This window comes from Castor canadensis, chromosome 2 (assembly GCF_047511655.1).
Source record: "Castor canadensis chromosome 2, mCasCan1.hap1v2, whole genome shotgun sequence".
NCBI lineage: Eukaryota > Metazoa > Chordata > Mammalia > Rodentia > Castoridae > Castor > Castor canadensis.
In genome coordinates this window covers 50,417,635-50,441,563 of record NC_133387.1, presented here as the reverse complement: position 1 = coordinate 50,441,563, position 23,929 = coordinate 50,417,635, and the positions used below count along the sequence as shown (strand labels likewise).

The following is a 23,929-nucleotide window of genomic DNA, read 5'->3' as shown; positions in this document are numbered from 1 at the left end:
AGAGAGAGGGGCCTATATGAAGTTGAAACATGACTGGGGATATATCTTAGTGTTAGCATGCATGTCTGGCATATGCAAGTTCCTGGGTTCAATTCCTAGTACCACAAAAAAAAAAGTTGAAATATGTTTTAGAGGTCGGATAAAATCATACAGGGTGACAGCACAGAAATAATAGTAGAAGCCCTTTGAGAGAATCCATAATTCTTCCACCACTGCCTGTCATTTGAGTAGTGATCATACTTTTAATTACAAAGTATATTTACAGAAACCACTGAAAAATAGCTTTGAGAGTGGATGTACTCTCTAAATGTAATATCAAGAAGGAAATTAATCAAGAACTGAAATTTGCTTCTAATAATGGGTGGGATTTTCTTCTCTTTTCTTTCTTTCTTTTTTTTTTTTTATTTCAACACAGCTTCACTTTTACCTGAAATGGCTGGGAAAAAAATTGCTATTGAAAAGGTTTGTGGTTAAGGAAACCAAGGTAATAAGATAGGAAGGTCTGGATAAAAATAAAACAGTTTCAGGTTTAGGAGAAAATTAAAAACAATGATGAAGAAATTAGCTTCTAGGAATTTCCTGGTGATATAAGAGAGTGGAATTTTGCTGGGCACCTGTGGCTCACGCTTGGAATTCTAGCTACTCAGGAGGCAGAGATCAGGAGGATCCTGATTCAAAGCCAGCCTGGGCAAATAGTTTACGAGACCCTATCTTGAAAAAGCCCATCACAAAAAAAGGACTGGTGGAGTGGCTTAAGACGTAGACTAGTAATACACACACACACACACACACACAAGTGAAATTTCAATGTAGTGATAAGAATAAGACATATCGAAGTGAAGAATGAATGTAGAAATAGAGATGACAGTGACAAGCTAGCCATTTGAGAATAAATAGTAAAAGAATGTAGAAAGCACATGACTGACTTCTCTGGATTATTAGGATCAAATGAAAGAGATGAGATTTCCCCCCTAAGCTAATGTTTTCCTTAATGCACTTTCCTGTTAATCCTTCATCCCTCCAACCTGTTCCAGAAATTACCTTGTATGCAAATAGTAGAAAGCATTTTATAACTACTAACATAGTTACAGAAAGGGGTCCATCTAAAACTTAGATATAGACTGACGTGCTCCTAACTTGCGTTAATTTTCATGGTGATAAGAACCTATGGTCACCTGAACACACTAAAAGAATAACTGATATATTAGAAATTTGACTCGGAAAGTGTAAATAAATGTGGCTTTACAGAATAGTGCTGAATTGGTATTCATTTAATAATTTCTAAATAAATTTTAGAGGAAATGAACATTTTTTGTTTTTAATATTATCACCTAAAAGAAATACTAATCTTGAAAACATTTTTTAGAGTATGGTTGTAATATTAATTACTCATTTTAATCTATCATCTGATCATTGTAAACATATGAAGATATGATTGGTAATTTTGTCAACAGCTGTTGATAAAAGGAAAGCATAGTATATTTGGTCTGGATATACAAACAAAAATTGCCCATATTCCTGTGTAATGTAGACAACTGTTAGAATTCTTCTATGTTCCCTTCCTGTTTTCAGTCATATATATTCAGGGTATTATCCCCTGAAGGGAAAAGGAATTATTTTCTTATGTTTCCACTTAGCTCGAAGCACTAGTGGATAGATTTTAAACAACTTTAATTTTCTATTGGATAGGTATACCATGATTTACATTTCCTATTTCTCTCACTGCCAGATATTTAAGTAGTTTCCAAATTTTTCTGTTGAAAAATAACACTGTTTTGAATTTCAGTGATCTATAGATTTTTATTTTTTTTAACTTCTTGTAAGATAAATTCCCAGAAATAGGTTTACTTGGTCAAAGGGAATGAATCATATATTAGTTAATAAGCGATATTATGCAAATTGCATAGCCTCACACAGCTAGAGAATGACAGCTGGGATTAAGACCTAGCACTCATTGTATACTAAATGCCATGTTCTTGACCAATGGATTCCCAATCCCATGTCACTGATCTAGATCATAATTTGCATTCAGAGTTCATCTCTGAAAATTTTAACGTGAGTTGGATATATATCTGGTAGTGTGCTAGGGATTCAAGACCAAAAAAAAGCTAAGATATAGGCCCAGCTTAGAAGCCTATAAACCAAGTGGAAGAAGGTAACAGACACATAAGAAAATAACTATGATGAAGTGAAATAAATTATATAATTAAGATGCTGCATGAGGACAAAGAAGAAAGTGGCCAATTCAACTGGGAGGAGCCTAGTTTAAAGAAATTTCTAAATAGGGTTGAATCTGCTTAGATGGTCTGGTCAGTTCCTGGGAATCCAAATAGAACAACAAGCCCTGGTGAGAACTGTGGGTGTCAGAAGTCCATAAAGGCTATGTGGAACTGTAGGAAGAAAATAGGCATGTAGAGAAAGTCTGAGCAAATTCACTGAAATTTGAGATCTAGTATCCTCAAGATGAGCTCTGGAAGTTAATTATGACTGATAAGAGATTTACCTTCCAGGTACTTAGCTACAAAGGAGTAGATGAGACTTCAGATCATGGACATACTCCCTAAATTATTAGTTAAAACCCAGTGTTTCCTCTCCTTTTAAATTCTGAAGGGTGGGAACTCAAGATCTTTCCCTAGGAGAATTTGTTTATACTTAGGAAATGGTTCCACCCCTTCCCCCAATCTCCAGAGGAAAGGTGATCATCAATACAAATCTCACTGTTTAACCTCCTAGATTGTTATCTTCAGGATACCTTGCTGTATTAGTATGTCAGTCAGTTTTTGTTTTTGTTTTTTTGTCACTGTGACAAACACCAAAGAGAAATGATTTAAAAGAAGGAAAGATTTATTTTGGCTTACAGTTTTAGAGATTTTATTCCATGCTTAGCTGGCTCCATTGTTTTGGGCCTGAGGTGAAGCAGAACATTATGACAGAGAGGGTATGATGATGAAGCAAAGCTGCTCTGCAGAGAGACAAGGACACTTCCAAACCATATTGTTACCCAAACCATAACAATTAGTTTCCCATTGGCTGCTGTCACAAATTACTACAAATGCAATGATTTAGAATAATATAAATTTGTTAACTTACAGTTTTGGAGATCACAGTAGTTCTAGTGCACTAAACTCTAGGTGTTAGTAGAGCTACTTTCCTATTGGCAGCTCTAGTACTTTTGTTTGTTTGTTTGTTTATGGCCCTTTTCTCCAACTTTAAACCCAGAAGCATAGCAGCTTCTGATCTCTCTCTTTAAAGGACCCTTGATTAAACTGGCCAGCTAGATAATCCAGTATAACTTCCACATCTTAAAATCCTTATTTAAATAAGGTAAATAATCACATGTTCTAGAGATTATGGAGTGGATATCTTGAGAGTGGAGGCATTATTCTGCCTACCACACTTGCCTACGGGGCAGAGCCTAGTAAATGCAGGGTGACATCTGATCATTTGTGCCATTGGGAAAAGTGGAATGTGAGGAACTGGTGTGATTATTACAAGTTAGTGGTAATAGTTTATTCCTGGTCTAGAGAACTTGTATTTGCTTCCAGGACAGTTCTTACAAATGTAGATGCTAAAAACCTAACAAACTAGATTTGAAAAACTGTGCTGCTGATCATTGTAGAGTCTTGAATTAGGAACTGAAGAGATCTAAAATGATTCTAAAGCAAAGGGACCTTTGTTATTAGACTAGAGTTCTTCCTCACAGCTTTCTAGCTTGCCTAATTCCTTCAAATGGAATAGTTTGTGCTAGTACCTTTATGTTTTCTTTCTGTCAGAGGCATGTGTTTTAAGCTAAGTCATCTTAAAAGCAACCGAAATGTAACTAGGATTTAAGGTTTAGCTCTCTTCCCTTCCCTTTGCCATTCTCGCCTTGGCTATAGGAATCCTAATGATCTCAGACCTACCTCTATATTGGTGACATTTATCTTCACACTTGTATGCCCATTTCATAGTATATTTATAGACTACTCTTAGACAAGTTCTTACTATGGTAGGACTCAGGTTGGCCCCAAACTCACAGTCCTCCTGCCTTAGCCTCCTGAGTGCAGGGGTTGTAGGTGTATACCAGCACACCCAGCCTTTTAAAACAGTTTTCAGTATCCTAGTATAACTACTCAACTATATTGAGTAGCTCAACTCTTTATCTTGAAACTTTAACTTACGAATTTATTAGGAGGTAGGCTCAACTCTTAGATCTGGATTTGGCCATATTTAAGGCAGTTCATTTAGATATGTCTTTGTTAAAAGCTACCAGCATGAAATTAGATCTTGGTCTTTTAGAAGTAAATACAAATGAATTCTCAGGAAATTTTGTACTGTGTGCTAGGGTTTGAATGTTTGTGCCCCTCCAAAAATCATATATTTAAAATCCTAATCACCAAGTTTATTAAGAAATGGGCCCTTTGGGAGGTCATGTGATTGGATCCTTCATGCAAGGGATTAGTGCCCTTATAAAATAGGCCCCAGAAAGCTGCTTTGCCCCTCCTACCATATGCAAACACAGCAGAGAGACTTCTCTGAAGAGCAGGCTCTCAGCAGACACTGAATATACTGATTCCTTGATCTTGAGCTTTCCAGTCTACAGAACTGTGAAAAATACAGTTCTGCTATTTATAAGCCATCAAATTTGTAGTATTTAAAAAAAAAAAAAGCATAAATGCTTTCTAATCCCAAAAGTCAGCTGATGACCTTAAAGTAGAGAGAATTTTTCCCATATTTAAAATTTAGTTTCAGGCTTATACATTACCTTCTGTTTTAAAATTAGTTATCAACATCCTTTTAAAATAAATGCACACATAAGATTAATAGAACAGAGTAATAAAGACAAAAATACTGGTATAGAATGCTTAATGTACCCCTAAGACATTTCTGTAATAGATATATTAATCTGCAAACTGTCCCTTTGCTTTCTTCTTTACCTTCCTGTCTATCCACACCCCTTCCTTTTTTCTTACCTTTCCTTTTTGTTTTCCCTTTCCTTACCTTGGTCTCCTTATTAACAAGTACTGTATAGGTATTGATGTTTACTTTTCTTAGTAGTAGTATTCTAGAATGGTGATTTTTTGAAATGTAAGAATTAGTCATTCAACCTATTGTAAGCCAAATATTTCAATAAAAATTTAACTTTCAGCTTTAAAGTAGAATTTATTGTTTAAATTTGTACTCTAATTTCCAGGTAGGAAAAAAGTGGTTCTCATCCTTCCTTTCCATTTTAGGACCTTTCTTTTTGGTAGAGATGGAAATCCAAATAAACGGAACGTTCACAATGAAACATCTATGCATTTGTTGTGTATGGGACCTCAAATCATGATATCTGAAGGAGCCCTCCATCCTCGCTTAGCACGCCCTGTGGAAGATGATTTTAGAAGAGCAGATTGTCTACAAATGATCTTAAGGTGGAAAGGAGCAAAACTTGACCAGGGTGAATATGAGAGAGCAGCTATTGATGCTGTTGATAACAAAAAAAACACACCCCTCCACTATGCTGCTGCCTCAGGGATGAAAGCCTGTGTAGAGGTAAAACTTTGTTTTGAATGTTCTGCATTATGAAATTTGTATCTTGATAATACATAATGATCAATGTCTGTTTTACTTGTCTTAACAATATTTTAACTAGCCATTTTGTCCTTTTTGTCCTTCAAAAAGAATCAGGGCCCTTTAAACACAAAGTTGTTTCATTATCTTGGAAGGGGACTGAAAGCCCACACTTAATAGTCAATGTTTGAAATAAAATGAAGAACAATTAACAATCTGTTAACATCTAAGATAATGATCATCAGTTAAGCACTGTTATATTGAGTAATCATTTTAGTCTGATTTTTTTTTTGCTGATTTTTTTTATAGATAATTTATAAAATTTAGATCCATTGGATATGGTAATTGGACAAATGGGACCTAGAGATGTATTATCTAAAATTGATTAGTTCACTAAGCAGTGGATAAATATTAACATTATTTGTTGAAGTGTTTTAATATAATTTTTAAATGTGGGGTTTTTTAAATCTGCATTAAAGTACTTCTGAATACATACTATATTACATTTTAGTTTTTTATGTATCTCATATAAATATTTATATATTACTAATATACCTATATATAAAACATCTAACAACAGGATTAGTTGAACTAACCCATATAATCTTGGGTTTCTTAATTAAGAAATCATTACTCTATACTATCATTAATACTGTATACACAATAGTACAGATTTTTTTCAGCTATCAATATTTGTGTCAATCCATACATAACTCATAGAAGTTCTTTTCTATAGACCTATTAACTATGATTAGGGAACATTTTAATTTGGATCACGGTATTTTCATTTCCAAAAAATGTGTGCTTTTATTGGAAAAGCAGTGATCCTTATGAAATGAAAAAATATATATCTATCAAAAGAACAATGCCGGAGGTATCACGATACCCGACTTCAAACTATATTACAAAGCAATAACAATAAAAATAGCATGGTACTGGCACAAAAACAGACATGAAAACTAGTGGAACAGAATAGAGGACCCAGATATGAAGCCACACAACTATAACCAACTTGTCTTTGACAAAGGCGCTAAAAATATACGATGGAGAAAAAGCAGCCTCTTCAACAAAAACTGCTGGGAAAACTGGCTAGCAGTCTACAAAAAACTGAAACTAGATCCATGTATATCACCCTATACCAATATTAACTCAAAATGGATCAAGGATCTTAATATCAGACCACAAACTCTAAAGTTGATACAGGAAAGAGTAGGAAATATTCTGGAGTTAGTAGGTATAGGTAAGAACTTTCTCAATGGAACCCCAGCAGCACAGCAACTAAGAGATAGCATAGATAAATGGGACTTCATAAAACTAAAAAGCTTCTGCTCAACAAAAGAAATGGTCTCTAAACTGAAGAGAACACCCACAGAGTGGGACAAAATATTTGCCAGCTACACATCAGACAAAGGACTGATAACCAGAATATATAGGGAACTTAAAAAACTAAATTCTCCCAAAATTAATGAACCAATAAAGAAATGGGCAAGTGAACTAAACAGAACTTTCTCAAAAGAAGAAATTCAAATGGCCAAAAAAACACATGAAAAAATGCTTAGCATCTCTAGCAATAAAGGAAATGCAAATGAAAACCACACTAAGATTCCATCTCACCCCTGTTAGAATAGCCATCATCAGCAACACCACCAACAACAGGTGTTGGCGAGGATGCGGGGGAAAAAGGAACCCTCTTACACTGCTGGTGGGAGTGTAAACTAGTACAACCACTCTGGAAAAAAATTTGGAGGCTACTTAAAAATCTAAACATTGATCTACCATATGATCCAGCAATACCACTCTTGGGGATATACCCAAAAGACTGTGACACAGGTTACTCCAGAGGCACCTGCACACCCATGTTTATTGTGGCACTATTCACAATAGCCAAGTTATGGAAACAGCCAAGATGCCCCACTACTGACGAATGGATTAAGAAAATGTGGTATTTATACACAGTGGAATTTTATGCAGCCACGAAGAAGAACGAAATGTTATCATTCGCTGGTAAATGGATGGAATTGGAGAACATCATTCTGAGTGAGGTTAGCCTGGCCCAAAAGAACAAAAATCGTATGTTCTCCCTCATATGCAGATGTTAGATCAAGGGCAAACACAACAAGGGAATTGGACTTTGATCCCATGATAAAGCAAGAGCACACAAAGGAGGTATGAGGATAGGTAAGACACCTAAAAAACTAGATAGCATTTGTTGCCCTCAACGCAGAGAAACTAAAGCAGATACTTTAAAGCAACTGAGGCCAATAGGAGAAGGGGACCAGGAACTAGAGAAAAGGTTAGTTTCAGAAGAATTAACTTAGAAGGTAACACATGCGCACAGGAAATCAATGCGAGTCAACTCCTTGTATAGCTATCCTTATCTCAATTAGCAAAAACCCTTGGTCCTTCCTATTATTGCTTATACTCTCTCTTCAACAATATAAGAGATAAGGGCAAAATAGTTTCTGCCGAGTAGCGATTGGGTAGGGGGCGAGAGGGAGGGGGCCGGGAGGTGGGGGTAAGGGAGGGGTTGAGGGAAGGGGGCAGAAATGACCCAAACATTGTATGCACATATGAAGAAAATAAAAATTTAATAAAATATCTAAAACTTTATTATGTAATGTTTCTTAAATATTTTTCTACTTCTAAATCAATGTATCATTTTTTTTAACATTTAAAGATTATAACTGCTTATGATTTCATTAGTATATCTCAAGTGTCAATTCTTTTTACTTTAGAACTCTTGTGATCTTGTCTTTTGTTTACTGCCATTATTTATGATACTTGTTAGAATCTTTTAGAATCGTCATTTCATTTCTTGTATTTGTGTGGCCTTTGCCTACTAATTAATGAGTGACAATCATTAACTTGAAGCTGTTTTTCCAAACAATGCATTCTAACACTGTTTCAGTATAGTGGAAGGATGTCTTTGGATTTGGGGGCAGGAGGAGTACTAATAGTAGAATTCCTAAGACTTTCTACACAAGCTTTTCTGGATATTGTCTTTTGCTTACTTCCTCTAGAGGAATCCCTGATAATAGTGACCCACCATTATTGATGCAGACTGCATCATATTTCTCAAGTGGGTTAGGGTAGAAAATAGCTTATTCTTGATAATAGTAATAATGCTGTTAAATTGCTGTTTAACATCTTCCAAAATTTCTCAATATGCATTGCTTTAGTAAGCATTGATTTTGAAATATATTTACATTGTTGTCTTATTAAATTGTTCAAAAATTTGAGTGCTGTATTTTTAGCAGCATTACTTTGTCTTCACTAAGGCAAATTGGTGCCAGGTTTATTCTTTACTGCCTGGAAGGCCTGATGATTTGCCTGATATGTATGAGTTTTATTTGTTACAACTGCTTGAGCTAACTGCAAATCACATTATGTAAGCCATTATTTGATCATTGTTTTCACTTTTCTGTATTCACAGGAACTCTTTGACTTAATGTAAAACCTTCTCAATGAACCTCATGAATACCTTACATTTATTTTAGTACAAATTTCAGGATATTGTTTTATACATTTAAGTTTAATCTCTCTTACTTGACTATACTTATGCCCAGTTTTAGGCCTATAATGACCTTTGATTATGTTTATTGTTATTTAAACTAGAAATGCTTCCCAGGGAAAGGTATTACTGTTTTCTAGTATAAATCCATAAGATAAATACATCGTAATATACAGCCCACTATATAACTGCACTTCCTAGACTATTAGTTATCTGGTATATTCAGATGATATCATACTTCTTTGATAAACAAGGAAGAGCTTAGATTTCTGTTGTAGAATTTACAATCATGATACACCCAAAGCCTGTGGCCTATGCCTGTAATTCTAGCTACTCAGGAAACAGATATCAGGAAGATTATGGTTAAAAAACATGCTGGGCAAATAGTTTCCAAGATCCTATCTGAAAAAATACTCAACCAAAAAACGGCTGGTGGGGTGGCTCAAATGGTAGAGTGCCTGCTCTAACAAGCATGAGGCCCTGAATTCAAACCCCAGTACCAATGGATAGATAGATAGATAGATAGATAGATAGATGATAGATTAAACAAAATTTACTATCATGGGTAATTTAAATATGTTTTTCTAAACTTTTCTACATCATTGTTTTTGGTATTTGGCTATAAGAATAATAGTGATAATAAATACCATTTCTGTAATACTTTTCAGTTTTCATAGCGTTCATTGATACCAAGCATGACATAAAGGTTAAAATTGAAAAAAACAAAAATCACTAGATACTTTTTTTTTTTCATAAAACTAAGAGATTGACTTATTGTGAAAAGAGCATTAGTGTCTAGTGTTGGTCTTCATAGCGACTATCTATAGAATCTTGGGTAAATCGTATAGCCTCTGTGATAGTTTCCTTCTGAATGGTTTGGATATACAATCTCAATATCATCTCAAGTGACCCCTTTTATCACTTAATTTTCTATGAATCTGTGATTGTAGTAAAATAGGTCTCTTTTTCAGTCTAGCCATTACGATTAAGGAGTTTTTTTCAAAGGTTAAGGCCAGCCTGCTTTTTAGCTCTCATTTTTATGGAAATATATCTTCTTTGTTGTAGAATTTTTTTTCTTTGTATGCTTATTTAAGGCTAGAATTGATACATTTCATAAATGCATAATCTCATAAGAGCATTTAATAACTTAAACAGTGTCCTGTGCCTCATTATTTTGAACTGTAGAAATGAAATACTCATTTTAAAACTCCTCCCTATTATTGTTTTTTTTATAATAATATACACACACACATACACATGTACAACATAAATTAAAACCTTTTAATCATAACATTCTTCTAGAACCTCTAGGTGTGGACTTGTTTTTGGTTACGTATAGAATTGCATTGGCATCTGCCTCTCTGATATCTAGCCCTGACTTCTCTGAAGTTGCTAGTGCTAATTGATGCCTAGTTGATTTCCTCACATGAATATTTCATCAGTCTTAAATTTGGCATTTCTGAAATTTTCATGAATCCTCTCTACTAGTAGTTTCTCTGTGACTATCTTTTTCTATTAATGATGCTACAATTCTCTCCATAACCATTTTGATACCTAAACTTATCTTCGATTACTCATATTCTATCTGTCTCTCTCTTTCTCTCTCTCTCTCTCTGTCTCTCTGTTTCTCTCTCTCTTACACACACACACACACACACACACACACCCATCAAACTAATTCCACTCATTGGCTGAGTAGAACTTTTCATTGTCACTTTTAGCCAGCCCTTTAATCTTAATTTAATCTCTTTGGCCAAGTGCTTTATATTGAATCTTCACATTGGTGTTTTTAAAACTTCCTTACAGGAAAATCTGTAGTTTCATAAATATAATCATTCAGAATGATTTATGAGATAGAAGTTTTGCAAAGAATAGTCTTAAATTGTTTGAAAATTGGAAATGTTCATATGACATTCATTGATAATTTATAGGTCCTTATTTTTCATATACCAAGAAATTATTTGGAAGCTACTAAACTTTTTTCTGTGAAACCCTAGATAGTAAATATTTCAGAAAACTCTGCCATTGTAGCCTGAAAGGAGCCATGTACAATACATAAACAAAGAAGCATAACAGTGTTCCAAAAAATCTTTATTTGTGGACACTGTTCATGTCATCTTCACATTTCATGCAATACTCTTCATTTTTTTTAAACCATTTAAAAATGTAGAAACTGTTCGTAGCTCATGGGCTATACTGAAGCAGGAACAGGATGGATTTGGCACATGGGCCTCGGTTTGGGACACCGCTTCACAATGCAAGAATTGAGAAAGGAAAGCAAAAGTGACCCAATACATCAAAAGCTTACTTTAAATACAAAATACAGCATTATAATTATATAAGAAGTTACATATGTTTTCATTTACACCGAGCACTTAAAAGTGCTGCTTGGGTGTCCAGAACATAAACATAAAACATAAAACTTTCAGTAATTTAGTATAATGAACAATATACTTTTTGGGGGGGCATACCTGATATTGAACAGGTTAAGACAGGTACTCTGCTGCTTAAGCCACAACTCCAGCACAAATAGTATGCTATTTTTAATTGCTGAGAGTTTTTGTTTCCCACTTTGCAATAAAAGGAACTTTGGGGAAAGATGAAGAGTTATGTGTATCAATATGATCTAATAAAAAGCCCAGTGATACTGTTCCCTCTTGGTAAACTTTCCAAGAGCAATCCTAGTCATTAGACCATATTTTGTTATTGCTAGAGTTCAACCTGTAGTTGTAATTCAGTGACGTGACAGAGTTTTTTTGTTCGTTTGTTTTGGTTTTGGCCTGACTCTGGTTTGAACTCAGAGTATTATTCTTGCTAGGCGAGTGCTCTACCACTTGAGCCACACTTCCAGCATCTTTTTTGCTGTATTTTTCAGATGGAGTCTCACATTTTTACCCTGGGTGACCTGAGCATCGATACTCCTATTTTCATCTTCTGTGTACCTGGGATGGCAGGTGCATGCCACCACATCCATCTTAATGGTTGAGGTGGAGTTTTGGTAACTTTTTGCCTGGGCTGACCTCTAACTGTGATCCTATTGATCTCTGCCTCCTTAGTATCTGGGATTGCAGCCTTGCAAATCCCAGATACCAGTGCAAACCCACTGTGCCTGGCCAGGTCTCTGTTTTTGATAGTTCTTTACTCTTTGTGAAAAGCACTTTTTAAAAATTAGTGTTATATGTATTTCCTGTATATTCCTCCCTAATGGTTTATTCAGAGCTATAAGTGTAGCTGCTTAGTGTCAAATCAAACAGAGATCATTAGACAACAAAACACTTTTCCCTTTATAGTCTTAGAGCTTGTTTGACGCTTTGGCACCTCTCAGATCATTTTATACTTAATTGAAAAGCAAAAAAAAAAAAAAAAAAAAAACCAAAAAACAAAACTTTAAAAGATCAGATTGAAGCGTTTATACAGCTCAGCAACTGAGTACCTTCCTTTCTGGGCCTCAGTAGTCTATTTTTAATCCAAAGAGAAAAGTTCTCATTGTTCCCAAATACTATTGATGTGTTAAGGGCTATATTAAGACAGTGACTACTGAAGGCATTAATTTCACAATTCTCGAAGGGCTTATAGGTAGTAGTAACATTTTAGTATTTGGAGGACTTATTTGGAGGTAGATACTGAAAATGTACATTTTGGACCTGCAGCATCAGTAATTTCTGTGAACTTGTATAAATACAAACTGCTGGTTTCACCAGGGTCTGTAGAGTCCACAGCAAAATCTCTAGGGGTAATTTCCAGGATCGTTTTGGCAAATTCTTCTACTGATTCCTTTGTATGGTAATTTGAAAAACACTTCTCAAGCATATGCAGGTTAAAATATTTCATAGATTAATACTAAGATAATTGACTGAAAAGGAAGACAGAGCCCATATCAAATATCAAAAAACTACTAAATGCCAGGATAAAGGGCTTGGGAGTTTCTTTTCCAGAAAATTGAATCATTAAAATAATTTGACTGGAGAAGTAGAAATATAAAAGCAAATGATTCGAATGTAGAGTGGATTTGAATTGGATACTTATATACCAGTGCTATTAAGAAGCACTAGCTTAGACTATAGTTTTGGGCACCCTCTGCACTGGAATTACTTGTAAAAATTGTAAATCCTCTTTACAATCCCTGCTCCATGTCCTCTTAATAATACTATCAAGCTACCCAGTTGAATCTTACACAGTTTGAAAACCTTGCACTAGAACAGTGCTTCTATCCATTGCTGACCAGAAACCTCATACCAATTCAGTCAAAATCTCTGAAGGTAAACCCCATGCACAAGTTTCTTAAAATTCTCTTGATGATCTTACTGTTCACTCTAGTCAAGGTTGGGAACCAGTGTACTAGGGGAAGTCATAGGAGCTAGGGGATTATTGCACTAATACTGTTGTAATTCTGGATTTGTATGGTAGTATTGGTTGTGGAATGAATGAGGTCAATAAAGGAGGCATTCAGAAGAATTGGTAGCATTGCTTGACATAAGAAAGCAAGGGAGAGAAAGGTTTAAAATGATGGTGTCTTTAAAATGTCAATGTTGACAATGATGAGCTATCTTTGAATGATGGAATTTTCTCTTTGATTTTCTATAATCTGCTTTTAACTACTATAGAGTAAAAAAATTAATTTTATTTCTAAGTAAAATGAACATGGTTTTGAACCTAAGTAACTTGGAAGCCTAACAATCACCAGACATTTGAAAAATGAGATGTGTTGAAGGGATTGGTTGGAAGGAAGGGATAATATTTATTGAATTTTTATTTAGGACAGAGATTAAGTTCTTAGATTATACATGCAGAATGTTAGGCAGGCTATTGAAGTTTAAAATAAAGAATATAGATTTGGAATTCAGTGTTATATAGGGTTGATAACTAAAAGCAAGATCATGTATAAATGTGAGATCCAAGGAAAAGACTTTAGGTTATAGATAAAATAACAGTATTTAAGTCATCGTATCAATTTAGAGAATTCCTATGATTGAAGAAAATGAGAACAAGAAGTGAAGCCAACAAAGGAAGCAGAAAAAATAGAGAAGAGGGCCAAGGATGCCAAGAGAAGAATTTTAAGCAAAAGAGGGTACTCAGGCATGTGACATGCTACAGAATGATAAGGAATTGAAGGACTGAAAAAAACTTGTACATTTGAGAGTTACAAGGTGTTGATGACTTTCAAGAATATTATTTCTATAAAACGATCAGTATACAAATCATATTTCTTGGAGTAATTGAGTCATTTGCTGAAGAAATAGTGAGATAGTGGGTATCAAATCATGTTTGAGAAATGTGGCTGAGAAAGAAAGTAGAGTCGTGTTTCACTTAGTGACAGGGTTATCTTCTCAGAAATGTGTCAGTAGGTGGTTTTTCTGTTGTGTTAACATTATAGTGGTTATGCAAATCTAGATGGTATAGCCTACTACAGCCTAATGTACATGATTGTAAGTGCAATAGTTTCATAGCAGTGCAGTACATTTGTTTACACCAGCATCACCACAAACATGAGTGCTGCATTGCTGTACAACTGCCATGATCATACCAAGCAATAGAAATTTTGCAGCTCCATCATAATCTTTTTGCATCTCCTTCGAACGTACACACCAAAATGTCATTATCCAGTACAAGGCTGTATTAAGAAAGTAATAGAAGGATAGCAATATTAAGCTAAAGAATTCCAGTGTCATGATCTCATATAGTAAAAATGGAGGAGATGGAGAGAATGATGGAGTGTTCAAGTTCATACAGGACACAGAGATGGTGAAGTGATAGATCAGACTTTAAGAACGACATTGTTACTCTGGAGGTGTGACTCAAGCAGTAGAGCACCTGCTTAGTAAGTGCGAAGCCCTTACTTCAAACACTTGTCCTGCCAAAAACAAACAAACAAGACAAAAAAGAATCATCTTGTTTGATAGTTTTCCTCAGTTATGTAAGCCTCATTTTATAGACAGACTGTATAAACTGAGACTTAAAACAGTCAGATGTCTTGCCCAGCATCACCAGGTATTTAGATTATGGATCAAAAGGGTGAAGTGCGATTTGTTTTGAATTCTATGAGTTATCCCTCTTTCTGTGGAATTCTGAGTGGAAAGAAGGGCAGAATAGAAGAACATGTGTTCATATAGTGATGATTTGATGTTTGTTTAAAGATACTACATTTTATGTACCACCAAGTGTTTGGGATAGGCTAAAAAAAATTACATTTGTATAAAATATTCGGTCCTCCTATTCAGTCCTCCTTAGCTTATTTGAGAGTGAGGAAATTGACACTTACTTAGTTGGGGTACTTTGGTTGAAGCACTTTAAAAATACCTCTTCAGAACCATATATAACTCCCTATTATGACAAAGCAAAACAACTGACTTGATGCAGCAACACTTTCATGGGTATGTCCACCTTATACAACTTTCACTTACTGATGTTCCTAATTTTATGCTTCAGAGGTGAGTACACTCAAGTACTGTTTAACATATTACCCTCCAATGTCTAGCAGTATTTCTGTTTCCTAGTTTTTGTACAAATGTAGCATGTGAGCAGATTTTCATCACAAAGACAAGTACTGCAAATATCGTTTCCATTCCTTCACTGATGATGAGGTTCTCTACAGATGGCTAGTTGCAGCAACAAGATATAGGTCTTTGGGGTCCCTTCACCCATTTAATCAAACTCATTTGGTGACTGCTTGCAAAGCAGATTACCTGGCAATCTCACCCAAGTGAGTCAACAGTTATTTCTCATACATTTCTTTTAAGAAGGTTTCTTTAATGGGAGTGAGGCTCAACTGCTAGAATGCCTGCCTAGCAACTATGAGGCCTTGAGTTCAACTGTGAGATCTTGAGTTCAACCCCCTAGTACCAAAAAAAAAAAAGGTTTCCCTAACAAAACTTCTGAAGTTTTATATCTTTGTTAAGGAACTAGGGCGTTAAGATGACTTGACTCATTTGTCTTAACTTTTAGTATCTCCTTTGTGGTAATATGTTCTGAGAGTAAATCAAATCATGACTTTGAAAACTATCACAGTGTGGGTTTTAAAGATCATGTTCTACAACCCTAAATAGCAAACCAAAGAATAAAACCAGCACTCTTAGTTATGCAGCAGTCGGAAGCACATAGTTTGCTTTGTGTTTAGGTACTAGATATCCTATGAAACAAAGGCCCCCAAAATAGTAATAGAACCTGTAGTTGGTATCAGCCTATAGACTTGCCACAAGTTCTCAGTATTGACAGAATAACTTTACAGATAGATGCATATATATCAGTTTCCTTAGCCACAGTGGTTGTACTCTAGGTTCATTGCTTCTCAAACTTGTATGTGCACAGGGGTCTCCTGAAGGGCTAGGGACATAGGTCAAGTGTGACATCCTAAATTCAAACCCTGTACTACAAAAAGTTTTTTTTGGGGGGGAGGGGTGTGGAATCTCCTAGAGATCATAATCAAACTGATTTCCAGGAAAAGGAGGGGAAGGTTTGTAAGAAAAATTTAAGTTTAAGGCATTAAATAATTGAATAACTATAAACTTCTTTGTTTTTAAGTAATACTTTACTATACAGGATGCTGAAGAATTTCTTTTTAAAGTTTATTGTTTTAACTAAAGGTACTTGTTACTGAAAAACAAGAATATCTAATCTTAAAAATCAGAAGGCACTTCTATGTAAATACCTATTTTTTAAATGTGTGGCATGAAGTAACTTACTTAATCTGTGGTTACAAGTTTTTGAACAAAAACGTTTTTTTAGCTTTTAGTAAAACATGGAGGAGACTTATTTGCTGAGAATGAAAATAAAGATACTCCTTGTGATTGTGCTGAAAAGCAGCACCACAAAGATCTAGCCCTCAATCTGGAATCTCAGATGGTGTTCTCAAGGGACCCCGAGGCTGAAGAAATAGAAGCTGAATATGCTGCATTAGACAAACGAGAGGTAAGTTTTTTTTTTTAATAATTATATGTAATTATAATTTTAGATTTTTATGTTAAATTTTATTTATCTGTTCTTAAAAACCCAGTTTGTGTGGTCATCTTTGCAATATGCTAGGTACTCTGTCATATCCATTGCAGTAAGTATAAAAATACAGCTAGAAAACCTGGAAGTGAGGTCTTTTGTCTAACATGTGAATATGTTTACTGACATGTAAATAGAGGTGCTGATGTGTGATGTAACTCCTGTCCATCCGTGTTCATGAGTCTCTCCTTCTCTTCTAGTGGTTTTTATTAACAAACATGCTTTGGTAACTCCCATCTAACCAAAATACAACCATTTACTACTCTTGCCCAGCTTTGTCCTTTGTTGTAGCCTCATGCCTCTGATCTTCATACAATAGAAACAAAACATAAGAATTGTCAATACTTACCAACTTCCTTACCCTCTGTTCATTCTTCAACCCACTGTATTATGACTTTCCTCAATTGTGCTAAGATAGAACTACACTTGCCATGGAGTCGTATGTTGCCTAATCCTCATCTTACTTGAATTCCTCAGTAGCACTTGACCACTTCCTTCCTAGTAAAATACTCTTCCCTTGGTTCCTGAGATACTGTTCTTTTATTGCTACCTTGTCTCAGTAAACATTTCTTCCATCTACTGAGTTGTTCACACACTAAGTATGGCAGATAGTCTTGATTCCTCACATCTTAATCATCACATTCAGTCAGAGAATTTTACCTTAAAAAATATAAACTAAATCTGTTTGTTTATCCCAATCTCTACTCCTTCCCCTCTGACCTTCATTATGCTCACTTCTTATCTGAACTATTGTTATAGTTTCCTTACTGGTCTACTTCCCTCAATTCTGGTCCTTTTAGAATTGATTTTGTGCCCAGGAGCCAGAATGACATTTTAAAACATATCACATCCTGTCACTTTAATCAATTGGTGACTGTATTAGTCAATTCCGTATTACTATAACAAAATACTGAGGCAGGCTTACTTCATATAGAAAAGAAGTTCGCTTATTATTTCACAGTTTTGGAAGCTGAAAGTCCAAACACCAGGGTCTAGCAAGGGCCCCATGATAAATAGTGGGAAAAAAATGCAAGAGGAAGGACCACATCTTGAAACAGAAAGCCAGAGGGAGACTGTGGTCACACATTCCCTATGTAGGAAATATCCCTAGTTGACCTAAGGACCTCCCACTAGGCCCTGCATCTTAAAGGTTCTACACTATCATTGCCACTGAGGATCAACCTTTCAACATGTGAACCTTTGGGGATACACATTTAAACATATCCAAACAGTAGGAATGACTTTCATTGTCCTTAGAATAAAATCTGAACTATTTGCCTTAGCTGGCTGGCCTGCTTAGCAGGTTTAATCTTCTCTGCTCTGTAGGAGAACTACCTTCCTGTTAAAGGATAGAATGGTCTAAGTCTCGATGCCCAGGAAAGAATAACTGAATGAGAAGAAAATGAAATAAAAGACCTTCCCTGTTTATTTTTCCTTTCTCTCCTTCCCAAGCTAAGCTCATGGATCAGCTAAGGAGAAATTTGTAGTAAAGGAATTGGAAATATCTCTTCTCTCCCTTAAATATCTTTTACAACTTTAAAATTTTTCACAGTTACCAATATATTTAGATAAATAAGTTCTTCCTTCCACTCCCCTTCTTCTAACAATGAATATGCTTCACTGATATGGGGGGGGGAGGATATTTTCATTGTGGAAAAAAATAAATGCTCTTTCTATAATGCCTTTATGTCATAATATTCATGAAACAGTTTTTGAAGATAACTCATTTTTTTACATGTATCAAAATAGTACAGTTTATACAATACTTTGCTTCTCCTTTTTCTTGTTTTGTGTTTGTAGCAGTAGTATGCATTGATACAGAACAGGTACTTTTATTCTGTTTCTTTTTAATTCGGTTTCCTTTTTCTTCATATCAGTGCTGACTCCTTTGAAGGTTGTTCCTAGATTGTGTTTATAGTCTGAAAATAGAAATAGTTTATCTTTGTAACAGGAAAAAGAGAAAAGGCACCTTCATTTTAATCTTCCTCCAGAAGAGAATTAGAGTTCAATTGAGACTGAGCAATGAAATGTATTGAGATGCTTCACGTGACCTAATTACATTTCTGTTGCAGATATTCAGAGTGAATATGTTACGTTTTCATGAAGACAATATGTCTTTGTCCTTGTACCTATTAGAAATATTGCATACATTTAAAAAACTTAATCTACACAGATTGCTTTATATTATCCCTTCATATATATCTAAAATCAAAACTCTATATATTATGTCAGAATTGCATGGAAAGCTAATTTTTTTCCACTCATTAATTACACTGTCAGTTTCTGGGTTACTGTAGAGTCAGAATTAAATTCACTATTTTCTCTCTACTTAGTTGACCTACTATGAATAAATGATGGTTAATCTGAAAAGGAACATGTAGGAAATAAGTCCAGGAAATATTCAATTGCTACTATTGGGAATGTCAAGAAATACTCTCATTGCTGAAGCATGGAGATGTATCAAGAGAAGAGAAGTACCTAAAATCCCAAGCCTTAACTTGGAACATTTTCTAGAAGCAAATGGCATTCTATAGAATTGCTAATTCTATACTAGAATGAGTACTACAGAGTTAACCATTAAAGGGTTTACTAGGTTTTTGCAGGGGAAAGTCTGCTTCATAATTAGTTTAAACCAAACTGTGCATTATGGGTTGGGGCTTTTTCTAAGGTTAATTAGGATTAAATTGCATTGTTTCTTTATTTAGTGATATCCCTATGTGGGATAGTTTGAATAAATATTCCATTTCTTTTTAGATAAGCTCATGAAATACCTGTATATATAGACATTCATGGCAGTATAGCTGAGTAGATACATAGGTGAAGTTGGCTGTTAATGCCATGTGATAGAAAATGAATTTAACATGGTCTGTACTGTAATTTTTTTTTGGAGGGGGTTGATGTTGGGAGTTGAACTTAAGGCCTCATGTTTGCCCTTTTCTTTAGCTATTTTGGGGATAGGTTTTGCTTTTTGTTCAGGCCAGCCTGGACAGTGATCTTCCTATTTTTGAATGACGTAGCTAAAATAACAGGCATGTGCCACCATACCCTGCTATTGGTTGAGAAGGAATCTCACTTACTTTTTGCCTGGGCTGGCCTTGAACCATGATTCTTCTGAGTAGCTGGGATTAGAGGTATGAGTCACAGTGTCAGGTTTTGCACCATAATTTCTTAAAAGGAAGACCACTGTAGACTGATTGTATACATTGCCACTGCTGGCAGCTCTTTAGCATCCAAATGGCTTTTCTTTTATTTTCAAGATATTTTTCTTGCAAAACACATGCTTTATAAAAAGAAGCAGAATGAAATCTTTAAATATTTATAATTCTACCACTTTCAAGTAAATCCTTATAGCATTTTATAGGATTACCTTTCATTTTTCTCTTTGCATATATTATATCATTGTGATGATACTATGTATTTTATATCCAGTAGGGTTTTTTAATTTCTCATCATGAAAATCATTTTGAATGACTACTGAATTATTGTAACATGGGGTTGTCCTATTACTTCCTTATATTTGTTAACTTTCCAGAGTGCTATGAGAACTATAAGAATTGCTGCCAGAGGACATTCTCATTGGTTGTTTATTTAATAAGTATTTGGTGATTTCTACTGCTCTTAAAGCTATGATCTTTAGTTCTGTATTCACTGCAGTAAACTAGTTCAATGACTAAAACTGAGGCTAGGTGCAGTGACGCACAACTGTAATCCTGGCCACTCAGGTGTGAAAATGGGAGGATCACGGTTCAAGGCCAACCTAGGCAAGAAGTTAGTGAGATCCTATTTAAGCAAGTTGACACATGCCTATAATCCTAACTAAGCAGAAAGTGGAATTAAGAGGGTCACAGTCTGAGGTTGGCTTGGGTAAAAGTACAAGAACCTATCTGAAAAATAACTAAAGAAAAAAGGGCTGAAAGCGTAGCTCAAGTGGTAGAGTACTTGCCTAGGAAGCAAGAGACCCTGAGTTCAAAACCCCAATACTGCCAAAAAACCAAAAAACAAAAAAAAAAAATCTGCTGAAACTGTGCCTAAGTGAGCACACATATATTCACACACAGTTGATTTGCAAAAAATACCAGATTGAATAAAAATCAGAACTGTAATAATGATTATTGTTAAATGGTGTGGTTATTTCATTTCTAATACTTTTCATATCATCCACATTTTTAAAACTGATACTTTTACTTTTAGAATTACAAGGTACATATTTCCTCTCATCTATTTTCTAGCATAAAAGTTACTTGTGAAAGGACAGATTAGAAGTCGAGCCTAAAAAACCCTTTACACTTCCATAATCAAAATTGAAACTAGAAAATTAAATAACTGCTAATCATATATATTTGTTCATAAGTATTCTGATACTTCCCTAGAATATAGTAGCCAATTTAACTTTATTTTTCTTCTTTTGAAAGCCATATGAAGGATTAAGGCCCCAGGATCTTCGCAGATTAAAAGACATGCTTATTGTGGAAACTGCAGACATGCTTCAGGCTCCTCTGTTTACTGCTGAAGCTTTACTTCGAGCTCATGGTAATGCAAGAAATGTCTTATGCTTCTGATAACACAGGTGCCTTTTTGTATTTTAATATAAAACAAAATGTTTTGTTAATAAACCTTTGTGGTTTTTTGTGCAGCAGTTGCTGCAGTAATTATTATCCCGTGACATTTTGTATTTTAAGCATCCAGTGCCTATAAATCAAAAAGGGAAAGTAGAAATTTCTATTTAAAAATCAGGCTACTTAAGTCAGCTTACAGAATGTCTCTTTTAGAAATGTAACTGATTTGCATGTGATTGGATGTTGGAATCCACAGTGCTGGTTTTAACAGTAATTTTTGCTGAAGTCATTCAAGTATAAAATTATAGTAGTACAATTAAATACCTAAGAATTATGGTATGAGTTTTGTTAGTTGTCTTTATATAAAAGCTATTTCTAACCATGAAATCCACAAAATGAAGTTAAAGATTCAAGAATATACTGTATCTTTTAAAGGTTTTGTTTTGTTCTTATTTCTTTATGACATAACTATCTTAGGAAAATTTTCCTAAGCTTGTGATTCTTAAGTCAGCCATCCTGTAGATGCTTGGATTGGACTCTCATTATACACTTGATACTTGACATTTTAAAATATTTTTAAAGAGAAAGGCAAATGCTGAATTTTAACAAAAATGCATTAAAATATAGTAAGGTAAATAGTTACTGTATTCCAATTATTTTGAGGCTTTACTTGTCTATTTTAAGCAAGAAAAAAACATTTTTGTTGGTACGTGGGTTTAATTCAGGATTTGTGCAAGCACTCTGTCACTTGATCCACATCTCCAGCTCTTTTTGTTTTAGGTTATTGTTTAGGTGGGGTCTCATGTTTTTGCCAGAGACATGCCTGAACCACATCTTTATCTCTGTGGCCTTCCACCTAGCTAGGACCACACCCAGCTTGTTTCTTGAAATGGGATTGCTCTAACTTTTTCCTGGGCTGGCCTTGAACCACAATCCTGATCTCTGCCTCTTGTATACTTGGTGTTACAGGCATGAGCCACAAGACCTGGCCAAGAAATATTTGTCATCCGTATCAAAATAGAATGCCACCTTTGAAAATGTTTATATAATCTTTTGGTCCGAAGACAACTTAAAATTCTTATTTCAATATCTATTGATCACCACTATTAATTTGTTAAATAAAACTCCAGAATCATTTCCTTCATTATTTATGTCTGTACAGTTCTGTCATTAGCATTCTTTTCTTTTGAGCTACTGTAATAAAGTAATTCCATTTGTATACCAATGATTTTTAAGTTTTAATATGTAAAGAGTGACCTGAGAAACTAAACATAGATTTCTACAACTAATTCTAAAGAGTTTTAAGTCATTAAGTGTTGGCTAAGCATAAAAATGCATTGTAAACAAGCCTATTAAGTGGGCTATCTCTCAGAAGCATTGCTAGGCACATTTATGAAGTGAAACCAGTAGTTTCAAAAACCACCTAAAACAATAAGGACTATATCTACAATCTGATTTTAATCAAATATTCTAGGCTGTGTTTCTACATGCCTATTTATCATTTCCTCCCCAACCTAAGAATGTTCACAGCTGCCCTGTCCCTTTCTCCTTGTCCCTTGATGAGGTGGGCACCTGCATTCTCTTTATTAACTCTAGCCAGAACTTGAATGTCAGACTTTTTTCCCCATCTCTGTTATATGTGGCCTCAATCCCATCATTTCTCTTCCTAAATATCTCTCACCCTCCATGTGTACCTTCTCTTGTTCTTTCCATTCCTGCTGCCGACTTAAATTCAGGCTCTCATTTTTCATCTAGAGTGCCCTGAGTCTGAGTCCTTGTCTCCACTTTGTTTTCTTCAATCCCATTAATTTTTTCATATTGCCATTAGAGTATTCTTTTAAAATGTCAGTCTGCGCATTACCCCTCTGAAACCCTTCACTGACTCTGTACAAACTGAAAACTGTTCAAAACTTTTAGCATATTTTATGACAATCTTCTTTACCGGGGCTGCTAGCCTCCCCAGTTCCTTACCTTACCCACTCCAACTTGTCCTTAAAATTTACCTCTCCCAGGAAACCTTATCTGACTATGTCTTCCCACTCTCCATTGGATCCCTTTCTATCTTTTCCTGTTACATAACATGCATATATGTGTTGTACACCTAGAATTCAATACTGCAGTATCTTTGCCCTGGGAACTCCTTAAGGGCAGGTTTTAATGGTTTTTGTTGTTGTTGTTGTTGTTTCCATGATATCTAAGATACATTAATCTCTTAGAAGATAGTTGTGGAATGAATAAATAATATTCATAATAAATAATATAACCTGAGATGTTATTTATGTATTTTTGAAAAATTCATGCGTTTGTTATAAAATAATATTTCTCTTTTGTCATCTTGTAAACT

General features: G+C 34.9%; 1 protein-coding gene across 6 annotated transcripts in view; it reads left to right on the top strand.

Moving 5' to 3' along the window:
- Window positions 1-23,929, top strand: part of Ankib1 (ankyrin repeat and IBR domain containing 1) — a 129,643-nt gene that overhangs the window by 41,616 nt on the left and 64,098 nt on the right. For all 6 annotated transcript variants that reach the window (XM_074064750.1, XM_074064748.1, XM_074064749.1 and 3 more), the window contains exons 3-5: window positions 5,214-5,514; window positions 16,766-16,948; window positions 21,442-21,559. In XM_074064750.1, the coding sequence (XP_073920851.1) occupies window positions 5,214-5,514; window positions 16,766-16,948; window positions 21,442-21,559 (602 nt within the window). The remainder of the gene's footprint in view (window positions 1-5,213; window positions 5,515-16,765; window positions 16,949-21,441; window positions 21,560-23,929) is intronic.